Genomic DNA, 19,002 nt, shown 5'->3' with positions numbered 1-19,002 from the left:
AATCTGTTTATATTTCAGTTACACATTCTACATTGATTAAAAAGGAAAAATCAAATGTGTTTTTAATTCATACAGAAATAAAATATTTATAATTCAGCTGAGAATAAAGTTAGTTCAAATTTTAAGAAAAACAAATATATGATCTGAAATATAGCACATTCATTTTTAAATTCATTCAGGTTCAATTACCAAAAATACAATCTTAATTTAATTTAAAGCAAATAATAAATCTAAAATATATGGGTTATATGCATATTTTGTAAAAAAAAAAAAAGAAAAAAGAAAGAAAGAAAGATATATATCCAAAAACACAAGGCCTTAAACTTTAACAAGGGTGCAACTCTTATCACTACAACAAACATAGTCACACACACAAGTCAAGTCACTTACATTTTAGATGCAATATTGACTTTTTAGATGCAATATTGACTTTTTTCTGTTTCAGCAGAGAAAATAGTTAAACAAAGATCACAGCGACCCATCGCGCATCTCAAAGCAATGTGTTTTCTCATTACTGAATGATTCAGCATTTTGAATCCATGACTCGTTCATTAAGACGGTCATCTGGCGACACCTTATGGTGATTTAGGGTTATGTTTAAAAGTATCGTTCTTTACAGCGATTTTTAATTGACTCCTGTTAAACCAATCTCGTAACATTATTGTGTAACCGATTTAATTTGATCAGCCTTACCTAGGGTAACAGCCCTATAGTGTCTTATTATTCTAAATTATTGAATTTATTGATCAAATTTACTAATGAAAAATGAAGCATACATTTATTAAGACTAGGCTGCCCTGCAGATATTAGGCTACAATATGCAGATTTAAATATAGCCTACCATTTATCAAATAATCTGTTTATTTTTAGGTTACACATTACATTGTTTAAAAAATAAAAATCAAATGTGACCCGCTCTGGCGAAATGAGTCGGAAGTTGCAACCTTCCATTTTAAGATATGAGCCGATTATGTGGAAAAACCATGAAATAACAAAATATATATATATATATATATATATATATATATATATATATATATATATATATATATATATATATATATATATATATGCTAATTTCAAAGAACAGACATTCAAAAATAATCTCACAGGGTTTCGTAGTCGAGATAATTGAGTAAAGGTATTTAAATAACGATTAAAGTTGTCAAAGCTTTAAATTCGCTGAAATAAACATTGCTATTCTCAACTCCCCTCGTCACCTCTGAGCATTTCCCGGGTATCCCCTGAAACGTTGAACTCACTGGAGGCTTCTAACCTAAACTGCGTGAGTATATTTATCTGCAAGAAGAATATAGCCTATGTAAGGCTGTAACGATCGCGACACTCAGATCCACGAACCTGTGTCGCGGTGTGAGAAGACAGAATCACGACACCGACACGTCCCTTCAACTCCCGAAGTTATCCTTCACGTCCAGACCCAATGCTAGCTACAACATCTTTAAATTACTATTAGTATTATTTGAAGTTAACATTATAAAATACGTAGACTTACACCACAAAACTTAAATTATTACTAATTTTTTAAAAATTGGGCAATTTCAGCATTATGGAGGAGATCCAATTCCCAGATAATTAAATATTTTAATAAATTGGCCTATGTGAACCACACTGCACGAACCAAAAGTAATACTCACCGGATGAAGAAGGGTTGACTCTCTCCAGAACATAAAATCTTTATTTTATTTTCCGTGTTCGCATTTATGAGGAAAAACAATCCGAACGTGACCGTTCTCTGGAAGCAGCACTAAAACTTTCACATAGCTTAAACATGCAAGCACAAAGCCTTTCTTTAAAGTAAATTTCGTTTTAAAATAATTATCTTAATTTAAATCAATGTTTCATCAAACAATTACTAGGATTTAATAATAAGAAATAAATTGCAGACAATAGGCTAGGCCTAATCACGACGCGGAGACGCGCGGCACGTGAACTGAAGCTTGTCTCATGAACCGAAAGTCAGCGTATAAGGTATCCTCACAGACATATATATTGAAATGTCTACTTTTAAAGACAACCATTCAAAATGAAAGAAAACAGACTGCTCTCTGCTTATGTGGGCTAATCCGTATGAAAACTGAATTTCTCTCTGACTCCTCTTCAATCTTTCTGATTTTAGAACATTTTTGTAAAAGTGACTTTTTAATTATTTATTTAAAAAAAATTAAAAATAAGTTGAGTTTCAGCCTCGTTAAATTGCATTTATATATGTTAATCTATTTGGTCAAATTAAGCTATATAAAATAAATAGTTTATCCCTTAAAATGCTATGGATTTTGAAAGATATCAACAACAACAACAACAAAAAAAAACGGGCAAAAAAACTTTAAAAAAAGGGCAGACGACCAGAATTCAAATCTGTATATCTTTACAACCATTCAAGGTATGACCAAGGTATCATTTGAAAGCTTACAGTGTCCTCTTTCCATTAATATCAAAATCTCAATTTTTAAATTTGGGTCACTGTGACTAATTTAGCTGGATCAGGTCGGTCACAAATGTGTTTTTTATTGTAGTATTATTTTATACAGAAATACATTATAATTATATATAATATACAAAATATAACCGTGGGCGCGATTAAACAGTGTTACAATAAAACTCAACATTTTGTTTTTTAAAAATAAATTCAAATAATACAAATCCCGAAATTGCGCTAATTTTAAAATTAAACTAAAACTCATGGCTGCACAAGCATTCATAACTGTGCGCGCCAAGCCGCCAACAGCGAGGAACCAGCAGAACAGAGTGAACGTTCATTCTGTTTAGTTCAATCCTACTTAATAGGAATTTATTTAAAATGCTTGCTCTACTCCACAACATTAATGTCTTGTGCGGATATCTGTATTTTGACTTTCGGTTTTAAGTAAGCGATTTAAAAGTTCCCGAGTCCCAGCGGAGTCACACGTTGATTAACCGGTGGGAATATACACAATAGGCCTAACTGATATTGAACACAAGAGGGCAGTATAGCACTACGTATGACTCAGATTATTTTTTCTTCTTCTGAATTTTACAACCAATATGGCTGTTTTTGAACGTAAACATAATTCTTAAATGAAAAAAGGGAAAAACTGGTTTAATTATAATATTTGTATAATTTAATTTAGAAACAAATGATGTATAATTACATTTTTAGAAGATATGAGGCTTTTAGTGTTTACTGTTTACTTTTTTGACATTACTTTAATCTTTTGCCAAAGTTGCACATGCCTACTGGCTAATAAATGTGATGTATCTGTCGAGCTATCTGTATCTATCTGTTTCAAGCAATTTCAAGCATGCTAAGAGTCCCAAAAGTATCAAAAAAGAATGTTAAAGTTTGATTTGTTGCCACAGCAACAGTATCAAAGATATCAAGAATCCATTCACAGGTCTACATCTGCTGTATTTTTACATTATACAGATGAAGTTTGAAGCAAATCGGTTAAAAATAAGAGGGTGATATCAAAGCATTTTGAAAGTAACACACTTCCTGCTGCCAGTTGGTGGCGCTATAACTTTGACTCACAATAGTCACATCCATGTAATCAGCCTCTTACAGTGAACACACTGCTGAAGTTTCATCAAGATCAGTTAATGTATGCTGAAGTTCTGACACACTACCTGTTTCACGTTTCTCGCCATAATTTTGTTTCCTTGCCACGGCCAAACCGTTCGAGATATTAAAAATCCCCTCGCAAACTTTCATCCTCAATGCCTTGACTTCATGCTGACCGAGTTTCGTGCCGTGTGTTTGAATTCTCTAGGAGGAGTATTGCACATTCCATTGCGAGCGTTTTACAAACAAACCTCAATAGCCGACTTCCTGTTGGGCTGGGGTAAAAAGTAAGAGCGTGAGGTATAGATGAAACGATGAGATCAAAATGTGTACCGAGTTTCATATTATTACATGCAAGCGTGTTTGATTTATGGACCAAGTGTTCGGACCCCGTTCCAGGGGGCGCTGTCTAGCCCCCCTGCCACACCCAGGTACCATCTTCAGCCCGGCTCTGATGGCTGTGGGATCTGACCTGTGTGCAAAGTTTCAAGAGTTTTCAAACCCGTTAATGGCCCCAAAAGCCGCTAAGAGTCTCAAAATCATAAAAAAAAAGAATTTTAAAGTTTGATGCGTTGCCACGGCAACAGTATCAAAGATATCAAGAATCCATTCACAGGTCTTCATCTGCTATGTATTTACATTATACAGATTAAGTTTGAAGCACATCGGGTAAAAATAAAAGGGTGAGTTCAAAGCATTTTGAAAGTGACACACTTCCTGCTACCAGTTGGTGGCGCTATAACTTTGACTCACAATAGTCACATCCATGTGATCGTCCTCTTACAGCGAGCACACTGCTGAAGTTTCATCAAGATCAGTTAATGTATGCTGAAGTTATAACACACTTCCTGTTTCACGTTTCTCGCCATAATTTCGTTTCCTCGCCATGGCCAAACCATTCGAGATATAAAAAATCCCCTCGCAAACTTTCATCGTCAATGCCTTGACTTCATGCTGACCGAGTTTCGTGCCGTGTGTTTGAATTCTCTAGGAGTAGTACTTCAAATTCCATTGCGAGTGTTTTATGAACAACCCTAAATAACCGACTTCCTGTTGGGCTGGGGTAAAAAGTAATAGTATGAGGTATATATGAACGATGAGATCAACATGTGTACCGAGTTTCATATTATTACATACAAGCGTGTTTGATTTATGGACCAAGTTTTCGGACCCCGTTCCAGGGGGCGCTGTCTAGTCCCCCTGCCACGCCCGGGTACCATCTTCAGCCCGGCCCTGATGGCCGCGGGTTCTGACCCGTGTGCTAAGTTTCAAGAGTTTTTGAGCATGTTAAGGGCCCCAAAAGTGCCCGAATAGTCGTATAAATAATAATAATAATAATAATAATAATAATAATCCTAAGGAAAACAATAGGGCCTTCGCCCTTTCAGGGCTTGGGCCCTAATTAGAATATCTATAGAATAGTCTATCCTTATAGAAGGCAAAGCTAAAACAGTAAACCAAAGGTGTCTAGGCTGGTGGATACACTTTCTCCAATGGATTTTCAAAGTGTGCCTTTGTGTGTGTGCAACTGCATTTCAGCTAATATTGAGTAAAACCCCTTGTGCAACTGAAGACGAGGAATGAGTCACGTTTCCCTTTCGACATTCAGTTAAAGATTGCGTCCAAGGAATGTGACAGAAGCCGCCACAGCAGTTTGGAAGACGTATTTGAAAGTAGGTAATTGTTACATTTAAGGAAATGGATTTAGCTAGATGCTAATGCTACCATGCTATTGTTTTGAAGCAATTTTGAAAACAATTCTTATTTTTTATTTTTTATGGAATATTTCCACATTTATTATAAATGATTTGTCCGTGCACACCATTTTATATATATATATATATATATATATTATTCATGTGCCCTCATAATCAAATCAGAATAACTTTCCCTCCCTTTTGCAGTGACTTCTCTCCTTTTATGACATATCTACTGGCGGGAGGGCGGGATCAACCTGTCACTCACATGAGATCACAACCATCCAATCAAGTAAATGTTTTTCTTGTTTATGAAGCCTTTTCACTCAGATATACATCCCAATAGGGAGGAAATGACTAATCGCACTTTGTGAGTGGAACATCAGCAAATGGGATTTTTCTGCAATGGCATTTCTAACTGAAAAACATTTGTGTGTTACTAAAAAATCCAAGACGACTCTTGTATCGACCAGTATAACTTAATTTTTTTTTTTTTTTTTTTACACATTTAATTTCTAACACATCCTCTTTGTTATTTATTTACATTGGTTTGTCACTTGTGGGTTTTTTTTGCTAGTGACAGCACACTATATAAACTAAATGAAAAACTTTTTTTTAGTTTTTCATTTAGTTCTCAGTTTTTAGTGTAACTTTAGTAATGTTATCTGATTCTATTTAGCTCATTTATTTCTCAGTTTAAATCATTATAGTACATTAGTTTAAGCTTATGTCAGTTAGCTGAAGGCAAAATGTGTGATTGTGATCTATAATCTATATTTTATTTTAATTCCCTGAATTTTCTCAGACTTCTATCAAACCTCTTTAAGACTTCAAAGTCACCACTTAACAAATGGTTTACAAGCACATCCTTAATTTCCATTCAGATTAGAAACCATAAACCACACTTTCCTACTTCCTTTCATCCTTATTCCACCTCTTTAGGCTGTGAGAAGGGTGTGTTATAGAGGGGTGGAGCCCAACTTCATTTGAGGACGAGACCTCGAGACTCCTGGACCGCCTCTGGTATTTAACCACCACACCCATCTCACACTCCATAGCTGGGATTGTTCTGCACAGCATCTGCAATCTGTTGATCATTAAAGTAAGTACAAATCTGGTTTCTTTAGTTCTTCAACTTCTGCATTCATTAAGTTACTTTTTAAAATAAAAATAAAAAAGTATAAGTGTCAGGTTAGACGTACAGTATATCTCAACCTAAACTGTCTTTTTCTTTGGCATGCACAGATTTCTCAAAATATAAAGAATCCTCATGCGACAGCCTTGTGTTAAAACATTAACCCTAACATTTGTGAAAGAGAAATAGATCTGCCTCACTTGCTTTAAAGAATTTTCCCAGCATGCACTCTCATGGGTGTGTCTGTTTGCTTAGGTTTTACCAAATGCTGTTTTTTATAAATGAATGTTTACGAGTCCTGTTTTGTCTAATTACCTAGCAACTGCTGCGCAATAAGTTTTACTTGTAGCATTGTTGTTGTTTTTTTTAAAGAATAGCATGTTTGTCAAGCATTTGTGTGTTTCTGGCATTAATTATATTATTGGAAGTTAAATATTTAATGAGAGGTCACTATTTAAAAAGTAGAAATCTGTTTTCTAAATAATAAAATAATGTGTTTTTAATGTTAGAAAAGCTTTGTTTTATGACTCATGGAACATTATGGCAGGATGCGGTGACTACGTTTTTCTAAACACAAGATGGGGAAATGAAGTGCTGTTCTCCCCGTGAACTAACATGCCCTCTGCTGTTCGGCATTACATCACTCTAAAACATGTGACGGCACACTCAGAGTCTTCTTTCAAGACCGAGACTGTTCTCTGTGCACTTATTGTTGCAGAAAACCAATGTAAATCAGTTTACAGCATATAAAGCAAAATATCATGGAAATTAATAGGTGTGGCTGCTCTCCACAGGAAGTCCAGGATGGCTTTGGTTTCTGAGTTCCTAGGGCAGCTCACTCTCCAACTGGGTGGTGTAAGTTTTCAGATAAGCCTTTTATCCATAGTGGACATGTTTATTTTATGGAAGCTTGTTTCCACCACTGAATGATTTTTTTTCTATGAATTTTGAGATATAAAGTCAGAAAATATAAGATATATCTACATCTATATCTGACAGCATTTAAAAATATATTTTTGTTAATTTATTTAACAAGCTTGATGGATGGATGATTACAAGTAAATCAAAACTACTTGTTAAAATATTTTTATATAGCCTAGGTATTCTATTTTTATATAAGAATGTATATACAAGTATACAAATACAAATCAATTATGTAGAGATCATTTCTACTTTAAACAAATATTTTTTATATTAATATTTATAAAAATTCAATATTAAAATATTGATGGTATTATCACATTGTTCCACCCTAGGGAGAGGCCACCTACCCTACTGTGGTACCGGCGCCTAACTTTGATCCAGATAAGGATGCTGTCAGAATTGAGACCGCTATCAAAACTAAAGGTAAGAGAGCTGAACCGCTGCCCTAAACACGTCTGATGTCATGTGAGAGGCCAGATGTATTTGTGCCATCTGTCTTCATGCCTGTAATTTGATGATGAGCCATTAAACAAACAATAGACTATCATGTTTGGTTGTGGGCTGTTCCCCGTAATGAAGTAAAAAAATGGCCACAATGGGCAGCAGTGGTAGAAGTGAGTCATGATCCTGTCTGGAAGGGATTGAACCGCATGTGGAACATTTTTAGGCCAACGCCTGATTACAGCAACCACATTCCTCTTATTCAGTGGCTTGTACTCTATTCCGCTTTATAAACTCTCTACTATGGTTCTACATGCATAAATGATGATTTTACCAAATATCCAAATTCTAAACATTTAATTTTTAAGTTGTTTTTTATTGTAATGATTTTACAACCTTTGCAAATTAGCACTTTTTTTTTTAAACGATATTAAAGAATCCTTTGACATTTTGCAATGACCTTTTACAATGACCTTTTTTGACGTATACATAAGGGAAAACATTTTCTTAAATATTTGATTAATTAATCTTTTGAGTTGATGTAAAAGTTTTAACATTGGCTTTGGGATTTATTTCAATATAATATGGGAATGAATATATTTACTTATATTGAATCACTATACAAAAAAGTTAGTTTTACATAATATTTGAATACGAATTAAAAAAAAAAAAATTCGTTATTTGTTTTAGGGGTTGATGAGCAAACCATAATTGATGTTCTCACCAAACGGACATATGACCAACGGCGAGAAATCGCCTTTGCATATGAGAGGAGAGCCAAGAAGGTCAGTATATATACTATGTACTTCTGTTTATGTATCCTTTTCCATTTTTTGTTAAACTGCTCATTCATCCCTTCTTTAGGATATGATCTCAGCCCTGAAGGGGGCGCTGTCTGGCCACCTGGAAACAGTCATCCTGGGCCTCATGAAGAGCACAGCCCAGTATGATGCCTCTGAAATCAAAACCTCCATCAAGGTGAACATTAAAGATGACCTATTATGCTTTTTTATATTTTCAATTTTCTTAAGCATTTGCTCACAAAATGTTTACGGTTCCCTTGCAAAAGTTTTGCGTTCCGTCAAGAAAGTTTGTGTTTGCTCACCAAATGTCTGCGTTCCCCTAAGAAACTTTGCGTTTGCTGGCAAAATGTAAGAAACTTTGGGTTCCCTCGCAAAAAGTTTTGGGTTCCCCCCCGAGAAAGTTTGCGTTCAGTGGCAAAAGTTTTGCGTTCCCCAAGAAAGTTTACGTTTGCTCGCAAAAAAATGTGTGAAAATGTCTCTTTTGAACATTCAAGAATAAAAATCGTATACACAATCAAGACTTTTTAAAAGGGCATTATATGGCCTCTTTAAAGATTTTTTTTCTCAAAAGCACAATATCTGTGTTTTCAGGGTCTTGGAACCGATGAGGAGTCTCTGATTGAGATCCTCTGCTCTCGAAGCAATGCTGAGCTCGTGGATATTAAGAAAGTCTACAAGGAATGTGAGTATGGGAGTATTTAAGTGCAGTTATTAGGAGCATGTGGTTGTGATATAAACGTGCGTGCCTTATCGCAGTGTTCAAGAAGGACCTGGAGAAAGATGTGGCTGGAGATACTTCAGGAGACTTTGCTAAACTTCTATTGGCTCTGGTTCAGGTGGGGTAAACTTCTCTCGTGTGCTTTAAATAGTATGTGGAACCTGAATTAAGATTCTGAGGATTTATTTAACATATTTGTAATGTCACATGACCCCATCCCACATCAGACCAAGAGAGATGAGCCCGGGTCCGTCGTTGACTACCAGAAAATCGATGAAGATGCCAGAGTAAGTGCTTTTTCTCTCCGCATTTAATTGAAACACAAAATAACTAAATATATGGATTTAATATTCGGAAAACACGCATTCATTAGAGCAACGGTATTTAATCAAAACCTCTAGACCTAAATATTAAAATTCAGTTAAATATTAAACTGTGCATACATTTTTTTTAAATACTATTTAATTACATTTAATTCAGTTAAATATTTAACCTTTAAATACATCTAAATAATTATACATTTATATAAATAAAAAAATATTTATATAGAATTTATTTACATTTATTGCAAGTAAATATTACACTTATATATATATATATATATTATATAGATTATTTGCATTTATTTTAAGAATTTATTTATTTATAATTTATTAAGAATTTATTTATTTATTTTAATTTATTTTTAAAAATTAACTTAATATATATTTATAATCATAATCTGTGCAGGCCCTGTATGAGGCTGGAGTGAAACGGAAAGGCACTGATGTGAAGTGCTGGATCTCCATCATGTCTGAGAGAAGCGTTCCTCACCTCCAGAAAGGTTAGAGAACTTTTTAAACACCCGTTCGCATCTCATAATATAGTAGCACCCATATAATTAATGTGAATCTTTGTTTCCGTTTACAGTGTTTGACAGATACAAGAGCTACAGCCCTTATGACATGCAGGAGAGCATTCGCAAAGAGGTGAAAGGAGATCTGGAGAAGTCCTTCCTTACCTTGGGTGAGACTTTGCTTTGAAGACTCCATGAAGCTCAGTTTTCCTCTCAGAGCTGATGTATATCCTGTTGGAACAGGTAGTTAGGGTGGAATAGAGCAAAGTGGTCATCTGTTTTTGTTATCTAGCCTTTAGCCAAACCATAGACTAAAAGCAATGAAAACACTTTAAAAAATAAATGCATTTCAGCCACTTGCTTCAATAAGTTAAGGTTAGAGAAGGAATTAAAATATGAGCATTGGTGGAACCAAACAAACACAGCAAAAGCATGATTACTTGCTAATGCTAGTCAAATGGAGGTGGTAAAATAGTTTTGGAGGATGGACATTTTCATTCTTAATTATCAATGATTTCATGCATTTTGCAGGAGGAGAAAGTGAATTTAAATGCGTCTAATCTGTATGTTAAATTTGTCAAGCTTTAACTGTACTTTAGCATATACATTAGCATTCAAAAGTTTGGGGTCGGTGCATTTTGTTTGAAAGAAGTCACTAAGGCTGCATGTTTTATCAAAAATACAGAAATATTGTAAAATATTATTACAATCTAAAATAAGTGTTTTCTGTTTCAATATATTTTAAAATGTCATTTATTCCTGTGATGCAAAGCTGAATTTGCTCCAGTCTTCGGTGTCACATGATCCTTCAGAAATTTGATGCTCAAGAAGCATTTCTTATTATTATCAATGTTAAAAATAGTTGTGCTGATTGAAATTTTTAAGGAAACACTGATTTTTGATGAAGAATGGCATTTATTTATTTTTTTTTTATTTTTTTTGTAGCTTTATAAATGTATTCACTATCTCTTTTGATCAATTTAATGCGCCCTTGCTGAATAAAAGTATTAATTTCCTTACTGGTCCCAGACTTTTGAACAGCAGTGTAGATGCACTTAAATCTTGCAGACTTACAAAAGTTAGAAAAGTCTTTAGAAATGGCTTTAAGTTCAAGTCAAATCCACACGGTTTTTATGAGTCAGAAAGTGACTATTAACCCGGCAGCTGAATCTAATCTCCACATCTTCTCTTCCTCAGTTCAATGCTTTGAAAACAAACAGCTGTATTTCGCCAACAAACTGCAAGACGCCATGAAGGTAAAATACGTTTCATCTACCAACACTTTTTATTCTTCCCTGGGCTTAGAAGAAAGTATTAAAAAGTTCATCTGTAATGTGTCTGCGGATGTTTCAGATGTCTTGCAGTTGAATTGCATCAGGCTACTTGTTTAATCTTGCGTATTTGTGTCTATTATAGAGCAAAGGAGCGACTGAAAAGGTGCTGACCCGGATCATTGTGTCCCGATGCGAGGTGGACCTCAAGAAGATCAGACAAGAGTTCAAGGCCCACCACGGGAAGTCTCTGTACCAGACCATTGCTGTACGTTCCTGTAATATTGTTTTTTTTAACTACTGTACACCAAGGTGGAAAACTGATAACTATTAATTGCATCTTTATATCTCACAATTCAGAGAAATAAAGTCGCAATTCTAAAAAATAAACCCTGAATTGTGATATAAAAAAACGTCTTTATATCCCACAATTCTGACTTTTTGCGAGTTTATATCCCACAATTTAAAAGAAATTCTCACAATTGCGAGTTTATGTCTCACAATTCTGACTTTTTTTCTCGAAATCACAAGTTTATATCTCACAATTCTGACTTTTTCTCGCAATTGCGAGTTTATATCTCAGTTCTGACTTTCTCACAATTCCAAATTTATATTTTGAAATTCTGACTTTATTAGTTGCAAGATACGAGTTTGTCGCAATTCTGACTTTCTTTTCTCGCAATTACGAATTTATATCCCACAATTTTGACTTTTTGTCCTCGCAATCACAAGTTTATATCTCACAATTCTGACTCTCACAATTTCAAATTTATATTTGGAAATTCTGACTTTATAAGTCGCAAGTTACGAGTTTGTCGCAATTCTGACTTTCTTTTCTCGCAATTACGAGTTTATATCTCACAATTCTGACTTTTTTTCTCTCGCAATTACGAGTTCATATCCCTCAATTCTGACTTTTTTTTTCACAATTACGAGTTTATATCTCACAGTTCGGACTTTTTTTCTTGCAATTACGAGTTCATATCCCACAATTCTAACTTTTTTTCTCGCAATTGCGAGTTTATATCTAGAAATTCTCGTAATTGAGAGAGAGGAAAAAGTCGCAATTAAATTGTTTTAAATCTGTGATTGAAACAAGCAATCAGATATTGTTGAGCCTCTAAATATGCATTGCTTTGTATGTGTTTAATGTTCTCAGGAGCACACAAAGGGAGACTACCAGAGGGCCCTGATGAGTTTGTGCGGTGGAGACGATTAAGTCGACCATCCCAACAGAGTTTGAGAAGGGCTACGTGAAGGACTTGAGCTCTGCGCAGGTCCAGACAGATCTCCAGAATATAGTCCCTACCCTGCTGCAGCTTTAGAGACAGGCATCCAGTAAACATGCACTCGCTTAGACTGGAAATAAGCATGTGTTTTCCATTACGAAGGATTGTAACATTAAATACAATTTTAAAAATAAAGGTTCCAAAAACATTTTATTGCCCAGATATCATAGAACCATTTTTGGATGCCCAAAGAACCTTTCACAGAACTGTTCTTAAACCATTATTTTGCTTATTGTGAAGAACATTTCAATTATCTAAAGAACCTTTTTCCACTATAAAGAACAATGGAAAGGTTCCAGGGATAATAAATATTCTTAAAGGAACCATCGATGCCAATCGAGAACCTTTGTTTTTAAGAGTATATACAAGATCTAAAGGTGCCATTTAGCCACAGTAAAGTGAATCGCCAATAAAGTGAACTGATATTGGTGCGTTTAGGTTCTTGCACAAGGAATACACTTGTACTTTTCTGAGCAGATGTTTCTACTGTTATCCTTTTTTTATATATATAGAGAAATAAAACAAAACCATTCATGTCTGCTTCATTTGGTCTTCTAAAGTAAGAGTTGTATGTTGAAACTTTTTTATTTTTATTTAAATGAGATTAAGATACAATGATGCCTCAAATAATTATTTGGACTCTTACACCACATTTAAACATGAACATTAATTAATATTAGTTTATCATTTAAAATGTTGTCTATATATACACATACACAAACACACATACATACACACACACAATTTAATACATTTTAAAGGACCTTAAGTTTTCAAACTTTTTAATTTATTTACATACACTTATTTATTGGTTGTTTCCAAGGAGTAGGGATCAGTTGCAAATTTTAGATTAAAAAGTCTATATATATATATATATATATATATTTAAAGATGCTTTTGACCACTATTTTAAATATTATGAAAACACCATACAAACAAATGATATTTATTAATTATTTTAATTCATATTTTTATTATAACATTTTAAATGATTTATTAATTGAAATGTTTTTTTGTTTGTTTGTTTTTTGTCATTAGTACAGTAAACATTTAAAGAATTCACTGGCCCTCATTTATCAAAAGTGCGTACACCAAATTTCCAGCGTTCACCTTGCGTACACCCAAAACCACGTTGGCGTACGGCACGCTCAAATCCTAGTGAGGAAATGCGGAGAAAAATTCCTAACACCACATAACGCACTGACAAACTCGGAAGTTTTACTTTTCATTAAACATATTTAGATATACTTGAAATCGCAATGGAAGACGATTTCGAAATATCTAATATGTTTAGTGAAAAAGGTAAAACTTCCGAAATCTCCGTGTAAACAATGCGTGACTTAGACGCGCCAGAGATCACTTCCGGCGTAACGTCTGACGGTTCAGTTGGACATCTGATTCAGATCAGTTCCGACGGTTCGACGGCTGTTAACAAGAGGTAAAACTATAAAGTTTCGTGTCTTAGGCCTTCAGTGTGTAACGTTACTTACATTCACGAGTCATTAAATCATGTTTAATTTTGACTTCTCTGTCCATGCTCTTTGAGGTGAACGACCTAAAACTGCATTATACAGGACTGACAGACAACAACGGTTTGACCAAAAAATGTCAAAATTGAAAATACTGTGGAAACAAAGACACCTACATCTTGGATGCCCTTGAGGTAAGCTAAAACATATCAAAAATTAATTTCAAAGTGAACTTTCCAAGGAATAGGGATCAGTTGTAAATTTTATATTAGAAAGTGTGTGTGTGTGTGTGTGTATATATATATATATATATATATATATAAAGATGCTTTTGACCACTATTTATTATGAAAACACCATACAAATAAATGATATTTATTCATTATTTTAATTCATATTCTTAATATAAAATTTTAAATAATTCATTAATTGACATGTTTTTTTGTTGTTGTTGTTTGTTTGGTTTTTTTTTTTTTTTTTGCCATTAGTACAGTAAACATTTAAAGAATTCATTGTCTTCACATTATACTTTTTATTTCAAACACAACAAATAATCTTAATATAATCTAATCTTATAATAGAATAGAAATATAAATATCTAATAGAATATTGATGCCTTAGTGTTTTAGGAAAGAGGTCCTTAGCAAGGTAACCAATCACCATATTTTGTACATGTTTGGCTCTAAAAAGTTTGCCTTACATACCCAAATAAGTAGTGGGATGCATTTATTATGTATTTCCACTAGAGAGCGATAGAGCCACAGGGTGCGTGTGTGTGTGTGTGTGTGTGTGTGTGTGTGTGTGTGTGTGTGTGTGTGGCTGACAGCCAGAAAACATCTACAGCTTGCTGTGGGATTACTTTGATGTTTGCAACTGCCTTTTTAATTATTTTTTTTTTATTCAATAACAAATACTTAATATTTGATCTCCAGTAAAATTAACATATTTTATCCCTTTAGTTTAAAAAGAAATGAAAAAGTAGTAACTTAGAAATGAGAGAGTATTTTCCTACTGTTTGAGATTCTGCCTGTGATCAAATTTAAATATGCTTTACATACATGAATTACATATCACCGCATAAAGGGTTTAATTACAAAACACTTTCCCTGACTGGATACTTGAGGGAATCCGGCCGTTGTATTTTAACACCCAATCATTTCCATGATAATCACCCACAACATATTGACACGCCTCAGCCAGTCCATTCATTTCACTACATAATCGGCCAACGACTCAATGTCATTTAGATGTGAATTTCCTCTCTAGACGTGCTTTATGGGAGCAATAAAACTGTTTTCACGCTGCCTTCTCCTGTACATTCTTTGGCGAGGAGGCTTTATTTAGATGTTTTAATCATTAGTGTGTTTTGCTGTGTTTGTTTGGTGCTAATTTTTTAATTAAAAATGTTAATTTAACCTCAAGCTAACTTGATTAGCATACCAGAAAGAGGTTCCTCCACTAGATCCTTCCCCTGTTTAGTTTGTGGTCTCTGAGGGTGAGATCCGCTGAAGAGTTGACAATGCATTTCTAACGGCCCCAGCAGGCCTTGTTCCTTTATAGAGAAACCTAATGAGAGAGAGAGAAACGTTTGGAGGAAGATAGGAATTCAAATGAATAAAGGGCCTTATATCTCTATATCCACTTGGAGATCTTGAGCTGGACAGCTTTAATGATGTTGTTTTCACATGGATGGTGTTTCCTGCGCAAGGAAAAGAATGCAATTTTTGCTATTGCATTAAGGAAAATATTATTCACTAAAATGCTGCATTGTTTATGACCATGGATTATTAAAAATGTGTTGATAATAATCTTTACAATGAGGTCCCATTGGTTAATGCAAACTAAAATAACCTGATAATAAGCAATTCATTTGTTACAGTATTTATTCATCTTTGTCAGCTCATGTCCATTAAATAATCTTAATCCAACTTTTGATTTCAAAATGTATTAATAGGTTAGATGCTTAAATAACTTTAAATTTTTTAATTACTATTAAAATGTATAATTATTTTTATTTATTTTTTTTTTTTAAATTAGTGCCATTCTAACTGTTGTGTGAGGAATAGTAGGCCTATGTGAGTTTAAGTAGCCTATATAAAAGCATAAACTTTTAGTATTATGACCTTTTTATGACATATAATGCATTCAGATACATAGGCTTAAAAGAGAAATATATATATTTTTTTAAATAAAGGCTAAATAAGTGGTTCCAGGTGTTATATTCAATAAATAGAAGTTCAAGATATTAGTGTAAATTATGTTGCGTGGAGAAAAAAAAAACATTTTCCTTTTTTTAACAATTAGCGAAAATATAGGCTATAAAAAAATATTTACCAAAAAAATTCTGAATACTTTTGTCAGGGGATCTAACGTTACATTCGGATCACTAGAGGGAGAAAATTCCTTCTAAAGTTTATAAGCCTTCAAATTTATTATCATTTTGTGATAATATTGATGAGGACATTACCCCTTTGTGCTGTTTTATGTTTATTGCCAATAAAAGATAAAATACAGAGTAAAGGGGGTTAAAACAGTATTTTGCAAAGCAGGCCTGAGATTTACTTCCAGCTCCAGTGACAGATTAATCTCTGTGTCATAAAGAGGAGAGTACCTCTCATATTTTTTCCGTTTTATGTGGATGTACAACATGCTGTTCTTCTCGACGGCTGGTCCACCGGGAGCCAGAATCCGGAGGGACTCTGACTCTCTCCCGGATTGAAACGACGTAATTTAGCATAGCAAACGCCGGCATTCAATCATTCAGATGAGACCTGGAGCCCATGAATGTCAAAGGGAGACCTCGGCACCAACAACACTAGGAGACCTCGCAAAAACACGTCGGTATGGGAACAGAAAATTATTGACGCTTTTCAAATACGATTAACGTTAATTTACATTAATCTAATAATGTTCGCAGAAGGGGATTTGTCTGTGGGTCTCGAAGGGAAAACATTATCGTGTATGCCTATTGTTTTCCCTTATCTACCGTTCACAAACAGCGATTTAAAACGTATCACGAGCACTCTACAGACTTTTACCATTTCAACCACATCATACCGTTAATATGTTTTGTTGTCATTGGACACGGCCTGAAAACTGTGACGCAAACTTGATACATGATGAACACTAAAAAGTTTCGTAAGTCTGTCCTATTTCTCCCCAGAAAGTATGACCAACATGTTTTGTAGGCTACTTGTTTATATATTTAACGGCCGTTTTTCCGTCAGAACACCGGTTTAATTTCCCTCATACAAGAGCTCGTCAACTTGGGCTTGTTGTTTCCAGTAAGTTACCTGTTTATTGTTTCTTGTTATTTTTTTCCAACGGCCTGAGACAGTGCGGCCACCCGGAGAAACTAATTTGTGCAAATATTAATAATAATTCAATGTATTCAATTTTATTTAATTCAATTCAATTTTATTTAAGTATAGCACACTTAAAACAACCAAGGTTGACCAAGGTGCTTCACAAGATAAATACACCACAATACAAGACTCACACGATAAATAATAAAGCACTAAAATATTCTATAAATGAGTAATAATATTTGCATAAAAGATAAAACCAAAGATTATTATAAAATTGTCAAGAGGGATACCAAACCTAACTCGAATGAAACGCCAAGGAGAATAAATAAGTTTTTAGCGATGATTTAAAACATTCTATAGTTGGACAGGTTCTGATATGGAGAGGCAGTTTGTTCCACAGTGTCGGAGCAGCTACGCTGAAGGCGCGATCACCTCTAGTTTTAAGTCTGCTTCTAGGCACATCTAGGAGGAGGACATTGGCAGACCTAAGCACTCTAGCTGGAGTATGGACATGGAGAAGCTCTTTTAGGTACAATGGAGCCAAACCATTTAGGCATTTAAAAACTAGGAGTAAAATTTTAAAATTGATCCTGTAATCGACCGGGAGCCAATGAAGTTGACGCAATACTGGTGTAATGTGATCCCTCTTTCTTTTTCCTGTCAGGACGCGGGCAGCGGCATTTTGAACTAGCTGTAGACGCTGGATTGATGACTTATCCAGGCCCACATATAAGGAGTTACAATAATCAAGGCGAGAAGTTATAAGAGCATTTATCACCCTCTCCAAATCCTTAGGAGGGAGATAGGCCTTTACCTTGGCTATTGTTCTCGACTGAAAGAAGCATGATTTAACAGTGGCAGATATCTGCTTATCGAGTTTAAATGCACCATCTAACATAACGCCAAGACTCCTCACATTTGAGCGAATGTTTGCAGCCAGAGGGCCGAGGGAATCTCCATCCAGCAAATCGTATGTATGCTCAAGCCAAACAATTTTAATATCGGAAGGAAAACCGCTCGACTCGTTTTAAATGTGCAACGCGCAAAATGGCGGAAGAAGGCGCAAAATGGTAATGAAAATAAAAATCACTAGTTAATACCACTAACAAGGCTCAAAATAGCCACACAGTAACATAATGAGGGTCCCTACATGCCAAGCACTGAGATCTTTGTAAGTGTACAGGCAGTTTAATAAGAAGTTACTTTATAAAGACAGTCCACTTCGTAGATACAGGCAGGAGCCATCAAGGAGGTCAAACAAATGAGTTTTGGATAAGCGGTGGGGGAAAAAACAGCTCTCTTTGACATAGCAGCAGCTCAACCAGGCCTTGCACCTTTTTTGTATTACTTGGGCAGGATTCTTTAAAAAACATTAGTAACATTGCGACTTCATAAAGACTTCATTAAAAAGAAACGCGTTGTTTTCCAAAAAGTATATTCTCTTAAATGAAAATATCTCCCTTTGGAGTGATCTTTGAGCTTTGTTGCATTGCAGATCATTTTTAATGCTCAAAAATCAACCTTACAACCTAAATAAAGTTGAAAAAAGCATA

At 34.5% G+C, this 19,002-nt stretch overlaps 1 protein-coding gene and 1 long non-coding RNA gene across 3 annotated transcripts in view; both read left to right on the top strand.

The window, feature by feature from the left end:
• The first annotated feature begins 6,254 nt into the window (after positions 1 to 6,254).
• Positions 6,255 to 13,206, top strand: anxa2a (annexin A2a). Its single transcript, XM_039646858.2, has 13 exons — positions 6,255 to 6,358; positions 7,186 to 7,246; positions 7,648 to 7,738; positions 8,447 to 8,541; positions 8,621 to 8,734; positions 9,151 to 9,241; positions 9,316 to 9,395; positions 9,505 to 9,564; positions 10,007 to 10,100; positions 10,187 to 10,282; positions 11,310 to 11,368; positions 11,529 to 11,651; positions 12,543 to 13,206. Exons 2-13 carry the CDS (start codon positions 7,196 to 7,198, stop codon positions 12,600 to 12,602), a joined length of 1,014 nt encoding a protein of 337 aa, XP_039502792.2. The 5' UTR covers positions 6,255 to 6,358; positions 7,186 to 7,195; the 3' UTR covers positions 12,603 to 13,206.
• A 297-nt stretch (positions 13,207 to 13,503) lies between these two features.
• The window catches only part of LOC120459104 (uncharacterized), a 48,647-nt gene continuing 43,148 nt past the window's right edge, over positions 13,504 to 19,002 (top strand). For both annotated transcript variants that reach the window (XR_016150634.1, XR_016150633.1), the window contains exons 1-2: positions 13,504 to 14,110; positions 14,219 to 14,335. This is a non-coding gene — a long non-coding RNA (uncharacterized LOC120459104). The remainder of the gene's footprint in view (positions 14,111 to 14,218; positions 14,336 to 19,002) is intronic.

Source organism: Pimephales promelas, chromosome 25, assembly GCF_988280905.1.
Source record: "Pimephales promelas chromosome 25, fPimPro1.hap1.1, whole genome shotgun sequence".
NCBI classification, from domain to species: Eukaryota; Metazoa; Chordata; class Actinopteri; order Cypriniformes; family Leuciscidae; genus Pimephales; species Pimephales promelas.
Note: the sequence above shows the minus strand (reverse complement) of the source record. Positions and strands in the feature narration are given on the sequence as shown.

Excerpts from the sequence above, each read along its gene's own strand:
- anxa2a (XM_039646858.2), top strand. The coding sequence starts at position 7,196 with ATGGCTTTGGTTTCTGAGTTCCTAGGGCAGCTCACTCTCCAACTGGGT. Across the intron at positions 9,565-10,006 it reads AAATCGATGAAGATGCCAGA|GCCCTGTATGAGGCTGGAGT; the intron begins GTAAGTGCTTTT and ends TAATCTGTGCAG. Across the intron at positions 11,652-12,542 it reads CTCTGTACCAGACCATTGCT|GAGCACACAAAGGGAGACTA; the intron begins GTACGTTCCTGT and ends TAATGTTCTCAG.